The sequence below is a fragment of the Columba livia genome, chromosome 3, assembly GCF_036013475.1.
Source record: "Columba livia isolate bColLiv1 breed racing homer chromosome 3, bColLiv1.pat.W.v2, whole genome shotgun sequence".
In the NCBI taxonomy this organism is placed as follows: Eukaryota; Metazoa; Chordata; class Aves; order Columbiformes; family Columbidae; genus Columba; species Columba livia.
This window is the reverse complement of record NC_088604.1, coordinates 96,315,827-96,333,798: the sequence shown is the minus strand read 5'-3', so window position 1 is coordinate 96,333,798 and position 17,972 is coordinate 96,315,827. Positions and strand designations below refer to the sequence as shown.

The 17,972-nt window shown below is 39.5% G+C and overlaps 1 protein-coding gene across 4 annotated transcripts in view; it reads right to left on the bottom strand.

Moving 5' to 3' along the window:
• HHAT (hedgehog acyltransferase) overlaps positions 1-17,972 on the bottom strand; it is a 205,609-nt gene that overhangs the window by 76,402 nt on the left and 111,235 nt on the right. For 3 of the 4 annotated variants that reach the window (XM_065058374.1, XM_065058375.1, XM_065058373.1), the window contains one exon: positions 5,274-5,475. In XM_065058374.1, coding sequence (XP_064914446.1) covers positions 5,274-5,475 — 202 coding nt within the window. Of the gene's footprint in view, positions 1-5,273; positions 5,476-14,921; positions 14,989-17,972 lie in introns of all 4 variants that reach the window. The other variant, XR_010471604.1, reaches the window with a different exon arrangement.

The following is a 17,972-nucleotide window of genomic DNA, read 5'->3' as shown; positions in this document are numbered from 1 at the left end:
TACACAAAACTATTAGTAAAAAAGAAAAGGCCAGACAGGTTTGACTTTAGTAAGCCAGTGATATAAATAGTCTTTCCACCAAATGAAGCAAAATAAAGATCAAAGCTCAGTGTGTGCTGAAGAACAGCTGAGAAGGGTCTGTATTTATTACAGAGATCTTATTAAAGATGTAATCTTGCAAGGTGGTCAACAAACATACTTCCCTTGAATGAGTTTCTAATGTTTGGTCAGATCTTGCCTCAGTCAGCTGCAGAAGAAAGCTTTACAGGTATCGTAAGAAGGACATTGAGTTACTAGAGAGAGTGCAGAGCGGGGCAACGAGGCTGGCGAGGGGCCTGGAGCACAAGTCTGATGAGGAGCGGCTGAGGGAGCTGGGGCTGTTCAGCCCGGAGAAAAGGAGGCTGAGGGGAGACCTTATCGCTGTCTGCAACTACCTGAAAGGAGGTTGGAGCCTGGAGGGGGTTGGTCTCTTCTCCCAAGTAGCAAGTGATAGGACAAGAGGAAATGGCCTCAAGATGCACCAGGGGAGGTTTAGATTGGATATTAGGAAAAATTTCTTAGTGGAAAGGGTTGTGAGGCACTGGAACAGGCTGCCCAGGGAAGTGGTGGAGTCACCATCCCTGGAGCTGTTTAAAAGGTGTTTAGATGAGGTTCTTAAGGACATGGTTTGGTGCTAGAGTGAGGTTAGGTTATGGTTAGACTCGATGATCCTGAGGGTCTCTTACAACTGAAATGATTCCATTCTATTCTATACATTTGCTTTATCTTGACTAGGCTAAATTTGGCCCCAACCAAGTTGGTTTCTTTGAATTGACATTAAATATAGAGGCTCAAGCCTTCAAGCCTACCACCCCGTACTGCTTCTGTACGTTTGCAAGGAGAAGGTTCCAAGCAGTCAAGTGCCTCCTCCTCTCCTTCCTTTCCTTGGCTTTTGTCTTTGACACTGTGCTGCTTTGGGTGCTTTTCAGATTCCTCTCCATGAGACAAATTATCTAGCAATAAAATAACCAGAGGAAGAAAAGCTTTCTGCTGGGATAAAGTATTGGGTCAGCTTAGCAAGGATGCCAGCAGGAAGGCGTGCAGAGGAGAAGCTGTGGGACCGCAGGGAAGGGAGAAGAGGGAACTGCAATCTTTCCCCCTCCAGCAGAGTGAGCTGTTAGAGCAGCTGAATTCCCTGCCGAACCACAGCCCAGGGATTAAAGCAAATTAAATTAAACAGGGAAAAAAAAAATCCACAAAAACCAAAACAGACACCCCGCCCACACACACCCAGCTTTCTGAAAGATGTCTAAAATTCTGTTATCTCTGAAGCTAAGGATCCCAATTGTCATCAGTCACATCTCCAGTACTCAAAACAACAGTGATATTTTAACTATAGAGACAAATGTCTAGAGTTCATTCCTCTGGGGGAAAAACCTTAACACACAAAGCAAATCTAATCTAAGACACTAACCTAAAACACAGACATCATACACGACAGTTCTGCTTTTGCAAGAGAGGTTAGGAAGACAATTACAGTGTACTAAAACAGACTTAATTAGTGCACCTTGTTACAGCCATAAAGGAAAATGTTGAAATAAAAGTATTTTATATTTTAAAAAAACAAAACACTCACAAAGACAGTAAAGATTACTTTAAAATAAGCCATGCTTAAAATAGGTTAGTTTCTCACAGTGAATTGTTCATGGTATATTTAGTTTCTTACTAAATAAAGCTAGAAATAAAATCTTAAACTAAAAATTCATCATAGCATAATTTTAGAAGAGAGATCTTTATGTGTCAATTTAAAAAATGCTTACTAGACTGAATGACATACTTCCACTTTACGAAAGAATTAAGAAGATAAATGTTGCCATTTCAGTTGAGATTAAAACATTAGTTTTAATAATCTGCCAACTTCACTCCCTTTGCTACATCTTCTTTAGGATGATTTCCAAGTATTTCTTTTTAAAAAGTCCATAGATTTAAAGATGTTGCCGTCTATTCTAAGGTTTAAATCATTCTAAATCTATTTTTATACTAAGATCTAATTTCTTGTATAGATCTATATATTGTTTTCCTTAAGGAAAAATATTAAATCACTGGAAGAATGTCAGCCATTAGCATTTTCTTTCAGAAATCTGACACATTATTTATTAAAAGTCAATACAAATTTTGTCACTGATTTTGAACGAGTTCCTACTGGAGTTCATCTGTAATGAATTAATATAGAATCAGTGAAACAAAGCGCTACTTTGCTCAGTACTGGTCTAAATATCTCATGAAAAATGTAAAACCAAAACAAACCAAAAAAGCAACAAAAAACCCCACCCCAAACACCAAAACAACCAAACAACACCACCTGATAAAAACAAAATGAAACTTGTTGACTTTAGTATAAAGTTCCCAGATATGCCCTAGCTTATGATGCATGGCAGTTATTTTTTTTGTTTATATGAGATGTTTTAATGAAAAGACAATATTACTTAATTCAGCTCTAATTTACCAGTATCTAACAAGTAACCTCTAGGGGAAAAAAAAGAGACATAGATAACTTCTAGCAACACAATTCACTGAAACGTGATAGTTCAGAGTGGTGTAAGCTGGTAAGTACTTAAGCTCTTCCAGAGCTGAAATCAGGAACTCAGGCAATGGTTTGCAACCAGTACAAATGAAAAGTTTCAGATCCCATTTTTTGGGTCAGGAAATTTACTATCTTCAGTTTATATGCTGATTTCATGAGCTGATTTTACTTCTCACTAATAACACCCATGCTTCTTTGATCATTCCAGTTAAATATGCCTGAGATGACATTTAAAACCTGCCACACTGCTACAAAAGTGTTGTTTACCCATATTGTGCTAGGTTTCAAGTGCTGAGATTTAAACTACCATAAAATCTGCATAAATATAGGCTCCAATTCTTTATATATATGTGTATATATATATATTCTTAGTCAGCACAAGGATTCGGAGAAGGACAAGACTCAAATGTGCTTTATTTAGATTTCTAAATCTTTCATTTGCAAGACAACTAAGACAATACAGTAGGGGGAAAAAGGAAAGCAGTTTTGAGATAATTCTTGTTTTTCTTTGTGATCAATTCAACTTTAAAATGATAGCAGAATTAAAATTCAACTTATTCTTTGATTTTTTAAAAAATATTTTACTAATTAAACACCTCCTGCTCAACTGAATTATGTAACTCAACTAACATCAAAATATGACGAGGTTTGATAAACATAATGGGTTAAATAAATCATAAACCTGTGCTCTGTGTTTTTTCCAAAAAATCATCTGCTCTTCTGGGCAGAAAAATAAAGCTTCCTTTTCAAAAAATAGCCTTCAAGAACCAACACAGTGAGTGAAACACAAGAATGCAATCGATTTCAGCTTGTCAACAGATGAAATTTAAGTGAAAAACCCATCTTGCAGCATGGGGTTCTCAATGCCATGGTGACTCGGCTTGCAGCACACCTCTCGCTGAGACAAGACTATGGAAATGCTTCTAAAAGCCAGATTACAAGAGAAAAAGGGAAATTTATACAGGGCATTAGGAATTTGCAGTTAATTTTAAACATAAGTGACGCTCTGTAGGGGGGGTCCCATCACTCCGTCCCTTGATAAGGAAGAATCAAAGTTGAACGACTCATCTCCTCCCCTCAGTGTTGAACAAGAAAATGGGAGCTTGTCAGAAGAGTGAGGAGAGGGCAATGAAGGGTTATTTCCAAAGACTCATGTTGTAGAGCAACCTTCAAGGCACAAGGCAAAGCATGACTTGGCCATAAGCAAATGCAGCAAAATCAGCCCAATGCATTAATTCAGATGCCAAAACTATTCATATCAAAAATGTTGGCTTCAGAAATATTTAAGGGAAAGATGTGAAAGTGGCTTCTAAGGAACGTCTACAGCCACGTTTCCAAACAGAAATGGAAAACAAGGGAGATGGAAGATGTTGGACAGGCCTTTAAAAACACTGGATGAAAACAAAGGGAAGGAAGGACTAAAATGCACTTGGTTCATTGTTACAGAGTTAATTTACACAAATAAAGAAGCCTATTGCCAGCATTAGTTAACTGTAATTAGAAGTATGTGTTAGAAATTAATCCAACACATATAGCTCCACCTTCATAATGCCACATCCTTCTCATTTCCATGCTATGTAAGCACTTAATCCCTTAAGAATTTGTTCAAAGTTTCTGATGCAGTGGCATCAAATACAAAAAGCCCCTTTCCTCATACAGCTGGATGCCTAAAAAACACATGCAGCCGGTCAGACGGTGAAGCACAGTTTCACCCTAGATGGAGGATTAATGGATCTGATAAGCTCATTCTCTAAGAAGGAAAAAACCTGCTTTCAGACTGCCACTGAATTCGCAGTGATGGACAGCTGGACGATAGAAGGTAGCAATGGCTGTTATTGGTTCCTGAATTAGCTGTATCAGTTGCCACACATGGGATGGATGCCACAACAGTGAAAACTGAGATGACTGGGATGGAGAACAAGCATAATTACTTGAGCATCAGGACTTCATCAGCCTGCAGAGTAAGTCACCACCACTACAACACTACATTGGAGTATGAATTCTGTGCACTTATCACTACTAAAGAAGCAAGACATATGAATTATTTACTCTTACAAACAGTTACTAGAAGATTTGGGATCTAACAGTGAGCAAACCTGCAGACTAAAATGACCATCAGAATTAAAATAGTCCTTTTTGCACATGATTGTGAGCTAAAGACAATCTGTTCCTTTGGAAATGACAGCATGAAGGTCAAAAGTATAAGTAAAGTGAAAATATCAGAGGTATTCAGAGCAAAATAATATTTTCTTTACTTGGCTCTTTAGTGTTAAAAGATTTCCCAGTGTAAGCTTGTTCCCAGATGCAAGCAGCTGCTACACATGCATTTGTCCAGGAAACACATGACTGGAAATACACACTCCTAATTTTAGTGAAGATGAATATTTTAAGGTTATCCTGACTGAAATCAGAATACAAATGTTAAAACTGCCTTCTCTTCAGCCATATACAACGTGACAAGCACTGCTTATTCCAAGACTGCAGAGGAAGCTTTTAAGACCAGGTATAATTCAGTGTTTGCTTTGCTGGTACTTTGCAAAATTCTAGTTATACGGCTTACCTCAAACACTGGAGGCTGGGCAAGGGAATGCTAACTTTTATCTGTTACCCATGACTTTTAATCTAGATTAAACCAAACTAGTAACCAGGAACTTCAGATGAGCATGGAGCCAGGAAACAAGAACTTGAAATGAATACAGATCCAACTTACAATCAAATCTTGAATTAGTGAAATAGAAAGTATCCTCTTGATGCCATTTTCCACAATTACTCCAAGCCAATTAAGCACGCCCCAGTACCACAGATAACTCTGTCCTCCGTGCCAATAGCTTACAAAGGCAAAAGTGAGGGCTGTGGAAAAGAGCATTCCCAGCGGACTGGACTGAGATCCTCCCATCGGAACATAAATGTACCTGTAGGCGAAACGACAGATAAGCAACATTATTAGACTCTTCACAGAGATCTCAGAAAAACATCCACTAGAGAATAAACTTGTTATTTTGTGGCATAAAAAAAGAATTTGAATAATTATCTGACATTATCTGTTTACTAGAGCTTGTCCTAGTTTCTGTAGACCATTTCATGGAATATGCGCATATGCCATTTGGCAAAAAAAACAATTTTGTGGTCACAGGAACTCTGCATTAGGCAAATGTATAGCACAAACTATATTCTGAAAATTGCAAAAGACAAATGTTCAGGTGTTTTAAACTCCAGTAATTGCAAGTCAACTTATATGCACAGAAATTACACGTAATCCTCATGTGAATTCAAATTTATAAGACTCTTAAAAAAATTTAAAATATAATCTGAAGTCATATATGGTCATAACCCATAGAATGTTTTCCATTTGGCAGAAACGTAGACACATGCAAACATATTTTATTTGTAAAAGCTTATGATTTCTTTCTTTTTAAGTCTTTCATTAAAAAATACAGGAACTGAAAATATTTCCTATCTGGTTCCCACATTACACTCTCAGGATCATGTCTGCCTAATGACCTCCAGAGCACATGTACCAAAAATAGCCCCAAAACCTATCTGAAGCTCCCTGCATGCTGTTATATTCTGTATTTAAACTGAATCCAGGAGTCAGAACCTCAGTCTTTAATTGATCCTTATAAGTGCTCAGAAAGCAGAGCTCATTCAGTCAAAATACTAGAAGCAATGGGATTCTGAAAGCCGACACTGCTTTCTGGGTCATTTCACTTCCTTCCTACCTAGAGAGCCACATCTACTCCTGGCATTTTCCGAGTAAGGCATGGCCAGCATTTATCTGAAAAAGTCACATATTTCTGTCAACACTTTGAAGAAGCTCATCAGGCCGCTCATGGTTGGTGGTGAGGAGATGCGGTCTATGAGAATTGCTGGCGACAGTTCTCCTCAGCCATCACTCCTTCAGCATAACACGCTGTACTCATATTTGAGACTATGCCTACTTGCTGAGATAATTAAAGGAAATTTTTTGAAGTGAAATTATCTCTGGTTATCAGTTTTTACATTCAGAGATAAATACTAGATCAAAAATTAAAAAAAAAAAAAAAAAGGCTCAGTTTAGGTTGGTCTGAACAGCTTTCACATTACAATGCAGAGAAAAACAGGCTGTTTTCTGAGTTTTAGCATTTAGCAACAGCAGCAAGATAAGTGAACAGCGATAACTCATAATTCCTAGGAATGTTCAAAGTCAGTGAAGTTTTAGCTCCTAGTGAGGCCCATGGTGAATGTGCAACTGAAATTCGCTCACGCTGTCCTTCTTCAGACAGGTCTTCACAAGGAGAGAAGCCCAAAGGAGTCACATAATCTTTACTAACACTTTCACCTTCCCCTCCCGTACTGTGTAGAGTCTGCCTCCTTGCCTGGAGGAGAAATGCGAAGCAGAAAGTGACGCCTCTCTCCTTCCCTGCTAGCTGCCGTGAGAAAAGAGAAGGAAGGCTGGCTGCCATTTCTTGTCACAAGGCCGCCAACCGCCCTCAGACCGAGTCGTCTCGCCTTCCACTGTCAGGGCATTCCCACTGGCAATTTTAAAGTAGGTATATAGGACTGATGGATGTTTGTTGAGTCATTCCTCTCAAGCAGCATGAAGAGCAATTCTGTATTTCTTTTTTTTTTTTTAATGCAGAAAAATTGGTGAAAGACCCATTATTACACGACAGAATACATCAGGAAAGAAAAAAATTGCTACCTCATCAACCACACATCACATCCACATCATGTTCTTGTGCTTATACTCTGATATAGTGGCAGGGCTGTGTACAAGCAACTCAGTGAGCAGCCAGGGTCAGATCCCAGCTCCACTTCGTGCTTTCTGAGACAACCAAAATTGTCTTGCAAAACAACCACTGCAAAAGCCCTTGTCATTACAAAAAATGCTCCTTGCTTATCTTTGAGCACTGTGGCAGTTTAGAATCTAATTTCTCAATACTTTCCCCGTGTGTTTTCACAGAAGAGTACTCATTTGGTTACAGAAAGCTACATTTACGCTAAAGCGTGAGAGAGGATAAACCAGTGAACAATATTATTAAGTCAGATGACAGAAGAAGCATGTTACTTCTGTGTTATCATTTACAACACAACACACACAATTTGTTGTAATTTAGGGCCAGCCAGCAGCTAAGCCCGACACAGCCCCTCACCCACTCCCCCCTGGCAGGATAGGAAAGAAAAGGAGCCTCTTGTAGTACCAGTAGTTCCAGTTCACTAACAAAATCCCTGAGGAGAGATGGAGGGAGGCAGGGAGAGAGATAAAGCGGCAACGGCTACTCCGATTTGATGTCTTACATATCTGCGTGCTTCCCAACTTTTTTCCTTCATACCAATACTACCATCTACCTGCAACCTATCCTACAGTCCTTCTGTACTGCGATTAGAAACTCAGGGTTTACACAAACTGAGAGATTGCTGTAGAGCATGCTGATCTGCTGCGCCATATGCAGAACAGTATTACATAAATATCTCATTTTAAGCTTCCACACGGCTTTTAAGACTATTTCAATCTCTAACCACAGAAAATCCACAGAAAAGCTCAAAACCCCCAGTTCGGGGACTGTTAGCACATAAAAGTAATCATGAGTCCTCATGGCGGACTAACACAACTCAAAGAAACACCCTTGTAGCAGAATTTTTAATGGCTCATAAGCAGATTACGCATTTACTGTAGATTTGCAGGAAGGCAGACTTAGCTGAAAAACATGGTGCCAGTCTGCAACAACTTCAATTTAATTCATATAACCACAGAAAAAGAAAACACAACAGTTATATAGTAGTCAGTGAGCCAAAGACAGATAAATAAAGAAAAGCAACAAAATATAAATAAAGAAAAGCAACAAACATTAAGGCAATTAGATTTGAGGATGATATTTGGTCAATGTCCCTTCAGGTTATTTTAGAGGGATGGGTAATGCTGGTCCCCCTAAGATCCATGAAAACTACAGACAGGAAGATTAGACCTGTGGAAGATGCTTAGTATCAAAAAATGCAGGCCAGGTGAGTATTCAAAAACAAAACATCAACTTAAGGGTTTAAAAGTCAATCCCTGCCAAAACTTCCAAGGTGCAATTTAAAGGTGGAAGAACAGAGAAGCTTTCTAGGCAGGCTGTCAAAGAGGAACTCGTGAATGCCACAAGCCGGGCTTTGCCAACCACTCCTAGATTGGCTAGACCTCCCCTAATGACAACAAGGAAAAGTACTTCATGTTGTCAGAACAAAAATTTCTGCATATCAGATGGAGAGAAGAGAACAGGGAAGAGATCTCCACGTAGATTAAATATCTCAAAACATCCGGGGGGCATTTGAGGTACATGAATATAAATAAATATTGAGAGAATGTTATATAGTAAAAATTATTCGAACACACCCCTGACACAACTAAACAGACATTCTTAGTGTTCCCCTCCCAAGGCAAAGAAGCTGTCAGTCTTTACCATATTTCCATGGGCTCTGTTCTGATTTCAAACTAAAACTTACATGCTATTAAACATGTTATTTTCACAAAGCATAACTTTATATGTGTCTTCTGAATAACCAAGTGCATTACTTTTAGTCCCACTTACAGTAGCTTAAATCAGCTTATCTACAGCCAGCAAGCTGTTCCATTTACACAACTTATCTTAATTTTAACTCACTAAGTGAACATTAGAGAATTGGATAAAATATGTAAATGGTACCATTTAAATCCCTAAAGTAATGCAAGCACAAACATAATAGCTGAGGTATTTAAAAGTGACATTTACTTACAGAGAGTAAGTTTTAAATCCAATAACCATTTTGTTAGTTTTCTTGAAGTGGTAATCTACAGAACAACCACAAGAGATCTGACAATCGCTCCCTCAGAAAACACACTGTTTCTTTTCATGACATCTACCTTATAAGGTTTTCTTCTGATAACTTTAGAAAACCACTAAAGGAGCATTTGCAACCAGTTCAGAATCACTCTGAAGGGCTTTTATTTCTTGAGGCCCGAATACACTGCTCTTACTTCCACATGCATGTAATTTTAAACATATTTAAATCTTTAAGGAAATGCAAGTAAAGCACCTGTTTAAATGCTGTTCTGTCCAGGGGCTTTCTTCAACATGCACTTAAATTTCTTCCTGAAGCAAGGCCATACAGCAAGATGCACACTATCCATGTTTTGTCTTCCCCTCTCCTTAGCTATTGGTCTTGGAAAGTCTTATGCAGAACCAGGTGAAATATAAATATTTTTGTAAATGTTAACTTGCTTGTAATGGCACACTTCTTGTAAATAGAGTTAATTTTTGTGTTTTTGTGTTTTATTTCAGGGAACGTTATATGTTCAAAATTCCAATGCTTCTCTAAATTTCAAAGCATTCAAGGGTTAACCACACTGTTACATGGCCAGCACAGTAAAAGTTTCAAAAGTAATAATAAAGTCTCCCATCTTACATCCCGACAACAGAACTAGTTTGAGATTCTGTACAGTGATGGTGTCCATTTGTGAACACATACACAAACTTTCATCTGGGCAGCATTATGCCTGGACAATTTGACGCTTTAAGTCAATAAGAAGTTCTTCACCATTAGTTATTAAATCAATGCTCAATGTGAGCCAGAACAATTTTGAGGATAAACTTAAATAGCCAAGTTACCATACATTTTGTTTCTAAATTATCCCAAGGATTGTCACCACAAAAGGGATTTAGTCGAAATAAAAAGTGTGGTAAGACATAGGGGAAATCCCTCTGGAACTGGGGTTTGGCTTCCTTCATTTATTTACTTGTAATCCTGTGTTTTCTTTTTGTGTCCTTAAACCACTGATTTCAAACTTTTTCTCTATTGCATAAAAAAAAATAAATCAGGCCCAGTTGTGCAAATGGTTACTCCTGGGTGAGGTCTTACAATTCCTGTTTTGTCAGTTCAAGCTTTCACTGATTTGGATGGAGCTACATAAGAGTGCATAAGTAAAGCACACCTGTAAGCCTTTGCAAGACTGGGCCTTACATGAATAAATCTGTTTTAAATCACAGAAGCATCTCCTGTAAACAAGACTTTGAAGGCTGAACCCCACATATTTGCACCAGAAATAGAAAAAAAAATAAATAACCAGAGGTATTTGAAATATCACTTGGCAAAATTTCCATTAGGAGAGGTAAGCCTTACTCTTACTGTGAAACCCTTTGGTTTTTATTTTTACATAGTCTAATAATTTTGCTGGGCTGTTGGAAAAGCTTTTTAAGCTCTATAAGATTCTCTCACCTCAGTAGCTTAATGCGATGTTTAGAGAGACCCTGACAAATGCAGACCCTTTAAAATATCTAAGCTAATGCTGGTTTCAGGCAAACCTTGTTAAATTACCACAAAAATGTTTAACGAGGAATTAAGTCCATTTGAGTTACAAAGCATTAATGAGAACACTCATATGCAGGAACACTCCGCTTTAGAAATATGATCTGAATTTTGGTTCACTTACCAGTTGTTAGCATGTTTCATAGCAAAGACTGAGCATGCAGTTTGCTACTAAAAATCCAAAAAGTGTGTCATGTATTTTTCTTCCTTTGCATTCAACACCAACAAAAATGATCCAAGTCCATATGTCAAAGGGCAGATAATTGGGAAATATTGAAGAAATCATTTGGAATTCACTCTTCCAAGGAAGCTCATGTTTTCAAAGAGATTCATTTATTTTCAAATGAAATTTTAATCTAAATCATAATACTCCCTTTTAATAGAAAAAGTTTCATTCCTGATCGGCTGCTGTGTTTAGTTTTCTCCCAGCCACATCTAGAAGAGAAAGACCCTGCCTACCACCTGTGTGCAGTCAAATGCAAAACTACCAGTCAACTATCTTTGATCACAATGGAAATGGGAGAGCTTCCAGACGACCAAAGAGCCAAGAAGACCGGTTTAAATCACTAAGTCCAAATCAGGGCCCCGTTTTTTTGTTTGTTTGTTTTCCTGACAGTAGGAGCTTATATGTTACTGCCAAAAGAGTAGAGAGTTAAATGCCCACAGCTCAGCTACTGGGCAGGGGGTCTGTGTCCCCAGCTGGCTGATGGGCTGGGAGGCAGCCACCACCTCCTGCCTCATCCCATGGACAGTCTGCAGAGCTCCCTGAAGCTGTTCTGAACTTAACTCTCCTTCAGGGGCCCAATTCATTCCTGATACTCACAATACACCTGCCATGTGCTGATAATATCTAGGCTCAGCACGAAGCGCAGCAATCAGGCTCTGCTCCTTTGAAAACCTGGCTCCAGGAGGGAGCTATTAATAGCACTGTCACTCTTTGCTTAGAAAATGGCAGAGGTCAGGCTCTTTGCCAAGGAGACCGACATATCTTGTCTCCCAGAGGAGTGCTCCAGCTGCCTGTTACCAGGCTGCCACCAGGCAGAAAAGAAAATGAGATTCAGAGACTAAATACACAAGAAAAAAAAGAAGTCTGTGGCTACAGCATTACCCAGAGATACGCAGAGATCCCACTCCTGCTTTCTGCACCGGGAATTGCTCACTGTGCGCTAAATAACCATTAGACAAAATGCATAGGCAACACCATGAACAAAAGAAATTCCCCCCCCGCCTCATGTGCATGTGCTCACCACACAAGCACCTGCTTGCTTTACTTCTGACTCTTAAGCTGGAGGGCCCAGCTCAAAATTCAGAACTCTGCAAATCTGCACCAGAGGCTGAATAGGCATCATTTTCCCACACAAATAAACACTTTGCAACAAACCTCTTCCCTTCCCATCTCTCCTTTCATCATAAGTGTGCATTCGCAACAGCACATTTTACAGTAGTTTTCAACTACAGCTAAAGCAACGGAGACCAATTCTTCCTGTGCATGTGTCTGCCCATACCAAACTATTTGTGGTTCAGTCAGTGAAAAACTGTTAGCTAAGTGTCATTTGTTGCTTTGACCATGCCAGGAATAACCTGCTACATTTTCTCCCCCCTTAGAAAGCTGCTTTAAATTCCACAGGTGTAAGCATAAGCTGTTTAGCCATCCTGCTGATCTTATTACACCTGGTACATCAGGCAAAATGCAGATGCATGTGGATTCAGATATTTAAAATACACTCATCACCGTCCACTTAACAGCTACCTTTTCCAGCACATCTCTGCCAAACGAATGCATGAAATGTAGTCACTACAATAGAGCCGATATTATTTTCCCTATTAAAATATTTTTGCTTAGATACACTGTGATACAATTAAACAGCCCTCTACAGTTTGCTAGGTAACAGAAAAGATCGTTTAATCTTCACAGACCCATTTGTGGAGAGCTTGATGATCCTTCTGCATTTATATATATCACTTTGCACACAGGCATGTCAAAGGGCTCTGTTAGTATCCACAGACCACACAGCAGTTTCACCAAACCATGCAGTACCTTTGCCTCACTGGGCTGTGTAGTTCTACAGACAAGCAGAAATCAAGGCATCAGAAGACTTTCACCTGGGTACATCAGAAATACAAATTTTTGTGAGACCAGAATAATGTTTGAGATCCAAAGTTCCAAACTTAGTGAAGACTCAGTAGTGTTACAGCCTTCAGATTATAAGCCAATATCAGGAAAATGTGCTTCAAATGCATCTCTGAAACAAAGTGAAGGCATGTAACTAATGAAAAGAATAAATGTAGAAGAGATGCTGCTTAAATATTGCAGGAAACCTGATCAATAGCAATACATCTGCTTAAATAATGAATAGTGTTACATATTCCTTCAAGTTGCATGTCCACAATTTAGAGAGTTAGACTTTGACATTATTCCAAGCTGAGTAATTCACTCACCTCTCCTGAGTTCACATCTCTTAAAAAATACTGTCTGCAGTTCTGGGAAAAGCCTACTTATAAAATACAGCCAAGGCATTGAGATGTCTAGGCAAAGCGGGGATGACTTACATTAAGATTATACAGCACCTCCCACACTAAAGAACTTTTATACGCTCTCCAGCCTGTGTCAAAAACTCTTCAACCACCAGAAGAGTTAAATCCTCTCTCATGTAGGGTACAATTCCTATTTATCAGCCCAAATCAGCATTGCCTGTTATATAAGTGAGAATGGATACAGAATTTAATTAAGCAGAGTGAAGCAAAATATTTACTTTTTTTGTAGCAGCACCCTTGAATAACAATGACCTAATTTTTTTCTCATTTGTAAAAAAACATAGACACACTCTCGTAACACCAGTCAGGAACATGGTTCAATCCAGATAAAACTTAAGTGGGAAATGCCTTGGAATCATAGAATGGTTTGGGTTGGAAGAAGCCTTAAAGATCATCTAGTTCCAAGCCTCCTGCCATGGGCTGGGACACGCTTCTTTTGATGCAGCCCAGGACAAAATTGGTTTTCTCGACTGTGAGCACACATTGCCAGGTCATGCTAAGCTTCTCATCAATGAACACCCCCATGTCCTTCTCCTCAAGTTTGTTCTCAATCCATTCTTTTCCAAGCCAGTGTTTGTGCTTGGGATGCCTTGACCCAGGCACAGGACCTTGCACTTGGCCTTGTTTAACTTCATGAGGTTTGCATGGGCCCACCTCTAAAGCCTGTCCAGGTCCCTCTGGATGGCACCCCTTCCCTCCAGCATGTCAACCGCACCACACAGCTTTGGTGTCATCAGCAAACTTGCTGAGGGTGCTCTCTATCCTAATGTCCATGTCACCGACAAAGATGTTAAACAGTGCTAATCCCAATACCAGCCACTGAAGAACGTCACTCATCTCTGGTCTCCATTTGAATACTGAGCCATTCACTACAACTCTTTTAGTGCGACCATCCAGCCAATTCCTTATCCAGCAAGTGGTCCATCTGCCAAATCCATGTCTCTCCAGTTCAGAGCCATGGGTGTCACAGGGGACAGTGTCCAATGCTTTACCCAAGTTTAAATAGATGACGTCATTTGCTCTTCCCCTATCCACCAATGCTGTAACCCCATCATAGAAGGCCACCAAATTTGTCAGGTGCTTTTTTCCCTTAGTGAAACCATGTTGGCTGCCACCAATTACCTCCTTATTTTCCATGTGTCTTAGCATAGTTTCCAGCAGGATCTGCTCCATGATCTTGCCAGGCACAAAGGTGAGACTGACTGGCCTGTAGTTCCCCTGCTTTTTCTTTTTTCCCCATTTAAAAACAGGGATGATATTTCCCTTTTCAGTTCCTGTGAAGGCAGCAGTGACAGAGCTAAACAAACCAGTATGATTTAGACACACAGCAACAAATTATCCCAATGCAAAGGTAACAGTTAAGAAATGCTGTAGCTATATCCGGAAATTTAAATATATGTGTAAGGAAGGGAAAGAAATGGGAAAAAAAAAAAAGTGCATGCTCAAGGAAAAAGGAACAGTAAAAGCCTGTCAGGGAAAATCATCAGTTAAGGCATCACAGACAAGTAAGCAGAAAACATACCATAAATTTTCTTGTCCTCCTACACCACTTAGCTGTATATCTGACCAGTTGTCTAAGGGTAGTCTGACTGTTAGAAAGAGAGAAAAAATATTGTTTGATAAAAGAATGACTTCTCTGCATTAATCTTCACAAAAAGCCCCAAGATGCTGAATCAACAAAACTGGCTTTAACTGGGAAGTACAAATGTAGACCAGAAAAGGTAGAAAACAGGTTAAAGATCATTAAGACTATCAGCAACATTCCAGGCAGTGTTCCTTCATTAAATTATCTGAAAAGTATTCAAGGAAGCATCTGGTTTACATACTGGGTCATCAGTGATTGTTTTTCCTGTTTTCTGCTTCTTGAGATTTCAACAGACTGTAAAAAACAAAAAAACTTTTCTTTCTTCAAAAGTGGGGGGAACCAAGCAGGAGCAAGAAAACCCCACTCAATTTGGGAACTGTCTAACAAATTCCTGGGGGTGCTTGGGGACAGACTACAAAACAGCAGCTTGTGCTCACACCACCCTTAGTACTTGGGGCTAACCAACTAAGAAATAGCATGTAGCTTCAAAGAGTTAAATAGACACAGCAACACCAAACTGCCATGTTTTCCTTGAAAAACCTCAACTGAAACCAAATCCGTCAGTTGAAGTCTAAACAGTAATCAAAAGAACAACACCGTAGGATAGCTATGGTTTAGCTTTGAAACTTGTAGAATTATTCACCAAATACTGAATGAAGCATTTAAACTGCTTCAGTATTCAATAACTCACACCCCTCAGCACCAGGGTGTGAGCACCTCCCAGGGCTGTAAGCTCCACACCTGAGAGAGCAGCAGAAAGTACAAAATATCTCCATCCTACTGCAGTTTTGCCACGGTGGCAATGAAGGTGACAAGAAAGGAAGCACAGGCAACATCCTGCCACACTGAATGCAACTGTGACACTCTGCACCCACAAAGCATGGGTGACACCAGATAGAGGTGGAACGCTTGTCCTTAACTCCAGCCTCAACTAGGAGGTACTGGGCAACCACTGCTCTCAGCTGCTGATTTTCTACTATCCTGTTAGAGACTGGTCCTGACTGGAAAACGGCTTGTCTCTGTCACAAATCACTGCTCGCACAGGTATCACACGACTTATGGAGAGCTCTGAGCAGAACAACATTGTCCAATGCTTTCTGCCTCCAAGCTGAGACAGACTCCTGCCTCCGGGAGCACTCTTCGCTTTCACAGAGGGATTACTTCCGAAGGAAGGATGCTGGGGTTTGGCATTTACATGGCAACTAGGCATCCATCAGCTCCTGGCTGAGACCAAAAGCTAAGAGGCAATGAAAAAGAACCTGAATTTCAGGTGCACCCTCACCAGTGATTTGACTGTTTGCCCTAAAGTAGATGAGATATGCTCAGCCAGGTCAAGGAAGAGTCTCCCATTCTCCCTCAGCTTTTAACTAAAACTCATGATTCTCAATTTAGAGTTCATAGAGTGGCAGCGTATAGCCATATGGACAGAATTCTCGCATACCAGAAAGCCAAATGTAATTGTCTGGGGTCAAGTGTGTTGATGATGTCCTAGAACATCTTCTGTTTACATTGCAAATGTTCTGTTTAACAGCATCACTGCAGAGATTTATGATGATGATCCAGCTCTACAGTACTGTTTACTGAAGTTCAGTGAGAATTAATGTGAAGTTGAGTGGCCACAAAATGCTACTTTCTCATTTTCACTTGCTCACCCATTTGATTATTAGCGATGCTAGCCTCTTCATTGGTGTTTCTCATCTTTTTCTATAAACTAAAGAGGTCCCAGTCCCACATCAGCAGACCACTCCATCCTCTCTTCGTAACCATCTGGCAAGTCTATGACTGCCTCAGTCTCCATTTTATCCTGTACACTTTAACACTGTTGAAAAGAAGTTAGATACAGTAATATGACAGTTTAGAGCTGATTGACTAGTGTAGAGACAGCAACAGGATGAAACTGCTGGCTAACAAAACATGAATGATGATTGATGGCTACAAACACTTCACCAGATACCCAAACCATTAGTTCAGAGTGCTAGATTAGTCCTAAGGAAAAATGTAAGTGTTGTGTTAATGCACATGCACCAAATTATTATAAAGAAGGGCACTGGATTTGTTGGACACTGATAACTAAGATCAGTTTATTTGCTCCTAAAAGAAAAGGCCAGACCGTATTTTCTTTTATTGCCAGCAAGATTTTTTTCATCAGCTTCAGATGGACAGGGATCTGGGTTCTGTGCCCGTTTTCATTGCCAAGTACCGTTTGCACCAAGCTTCCCCTGTTCTACCCCCTAAAATTAGCCAAATCAAACCTTTTCAGAATTTGAGGTCTGAAAAATCAGCAAGATTTCTTGGTCTTTCTATAGTTACAGAGATGGTGCTACAACTCATTGCTATTTCAAGATTAAAAGGTATTGAATAATTGTGTGGTCATATTTATTTTTCTGCATGTTTTCTCACAAATGCTTTGGCTGGATGCCTGCACATTTTGTGGGTTTTGTGCATGCAGGGGTGGGGTTCATTGAGCAGAACATACATTTAACAGAGCAGCAAGACAAAAAGAAATTCTTTTACCACTAGCGTAGTCTGGAGATTTGATTTAGCACACTGAACTTGACAGATAGCTCTTCCACTTTGAGTGTTGTTTCAAAGTACACACATTAAAGGATTTCCATGTTAATGGTAAAAAAAAAAAGTTCCCTACATTTAAAGTTCTTTATTATAAAAACCTGATACCCCATGCAAGATCCAACGATTTTCTTGTCTCAAATGTTGGGCAGAATGCCATACATAATTATGACCTGGCTGTCCAGTTTTAATCTTCTAAGCACTCCTGTACAAGAACTCTTACTACGCTTCCATGATCTATTGATATTTTTACTTGCATATCGATTGAGAAGTAGTGGAGAAACCATCAAGAAAATATAATGCAATCTAAATTGCAGTTCTTAATATCAAGCCTGCCAGTTAAACCCCTTTTTGAGCACATGCACAGTACTAAGTCTGCATTTAAGCAGCAAGGTGTCAGTGTTAAGCTCAAATTTTATT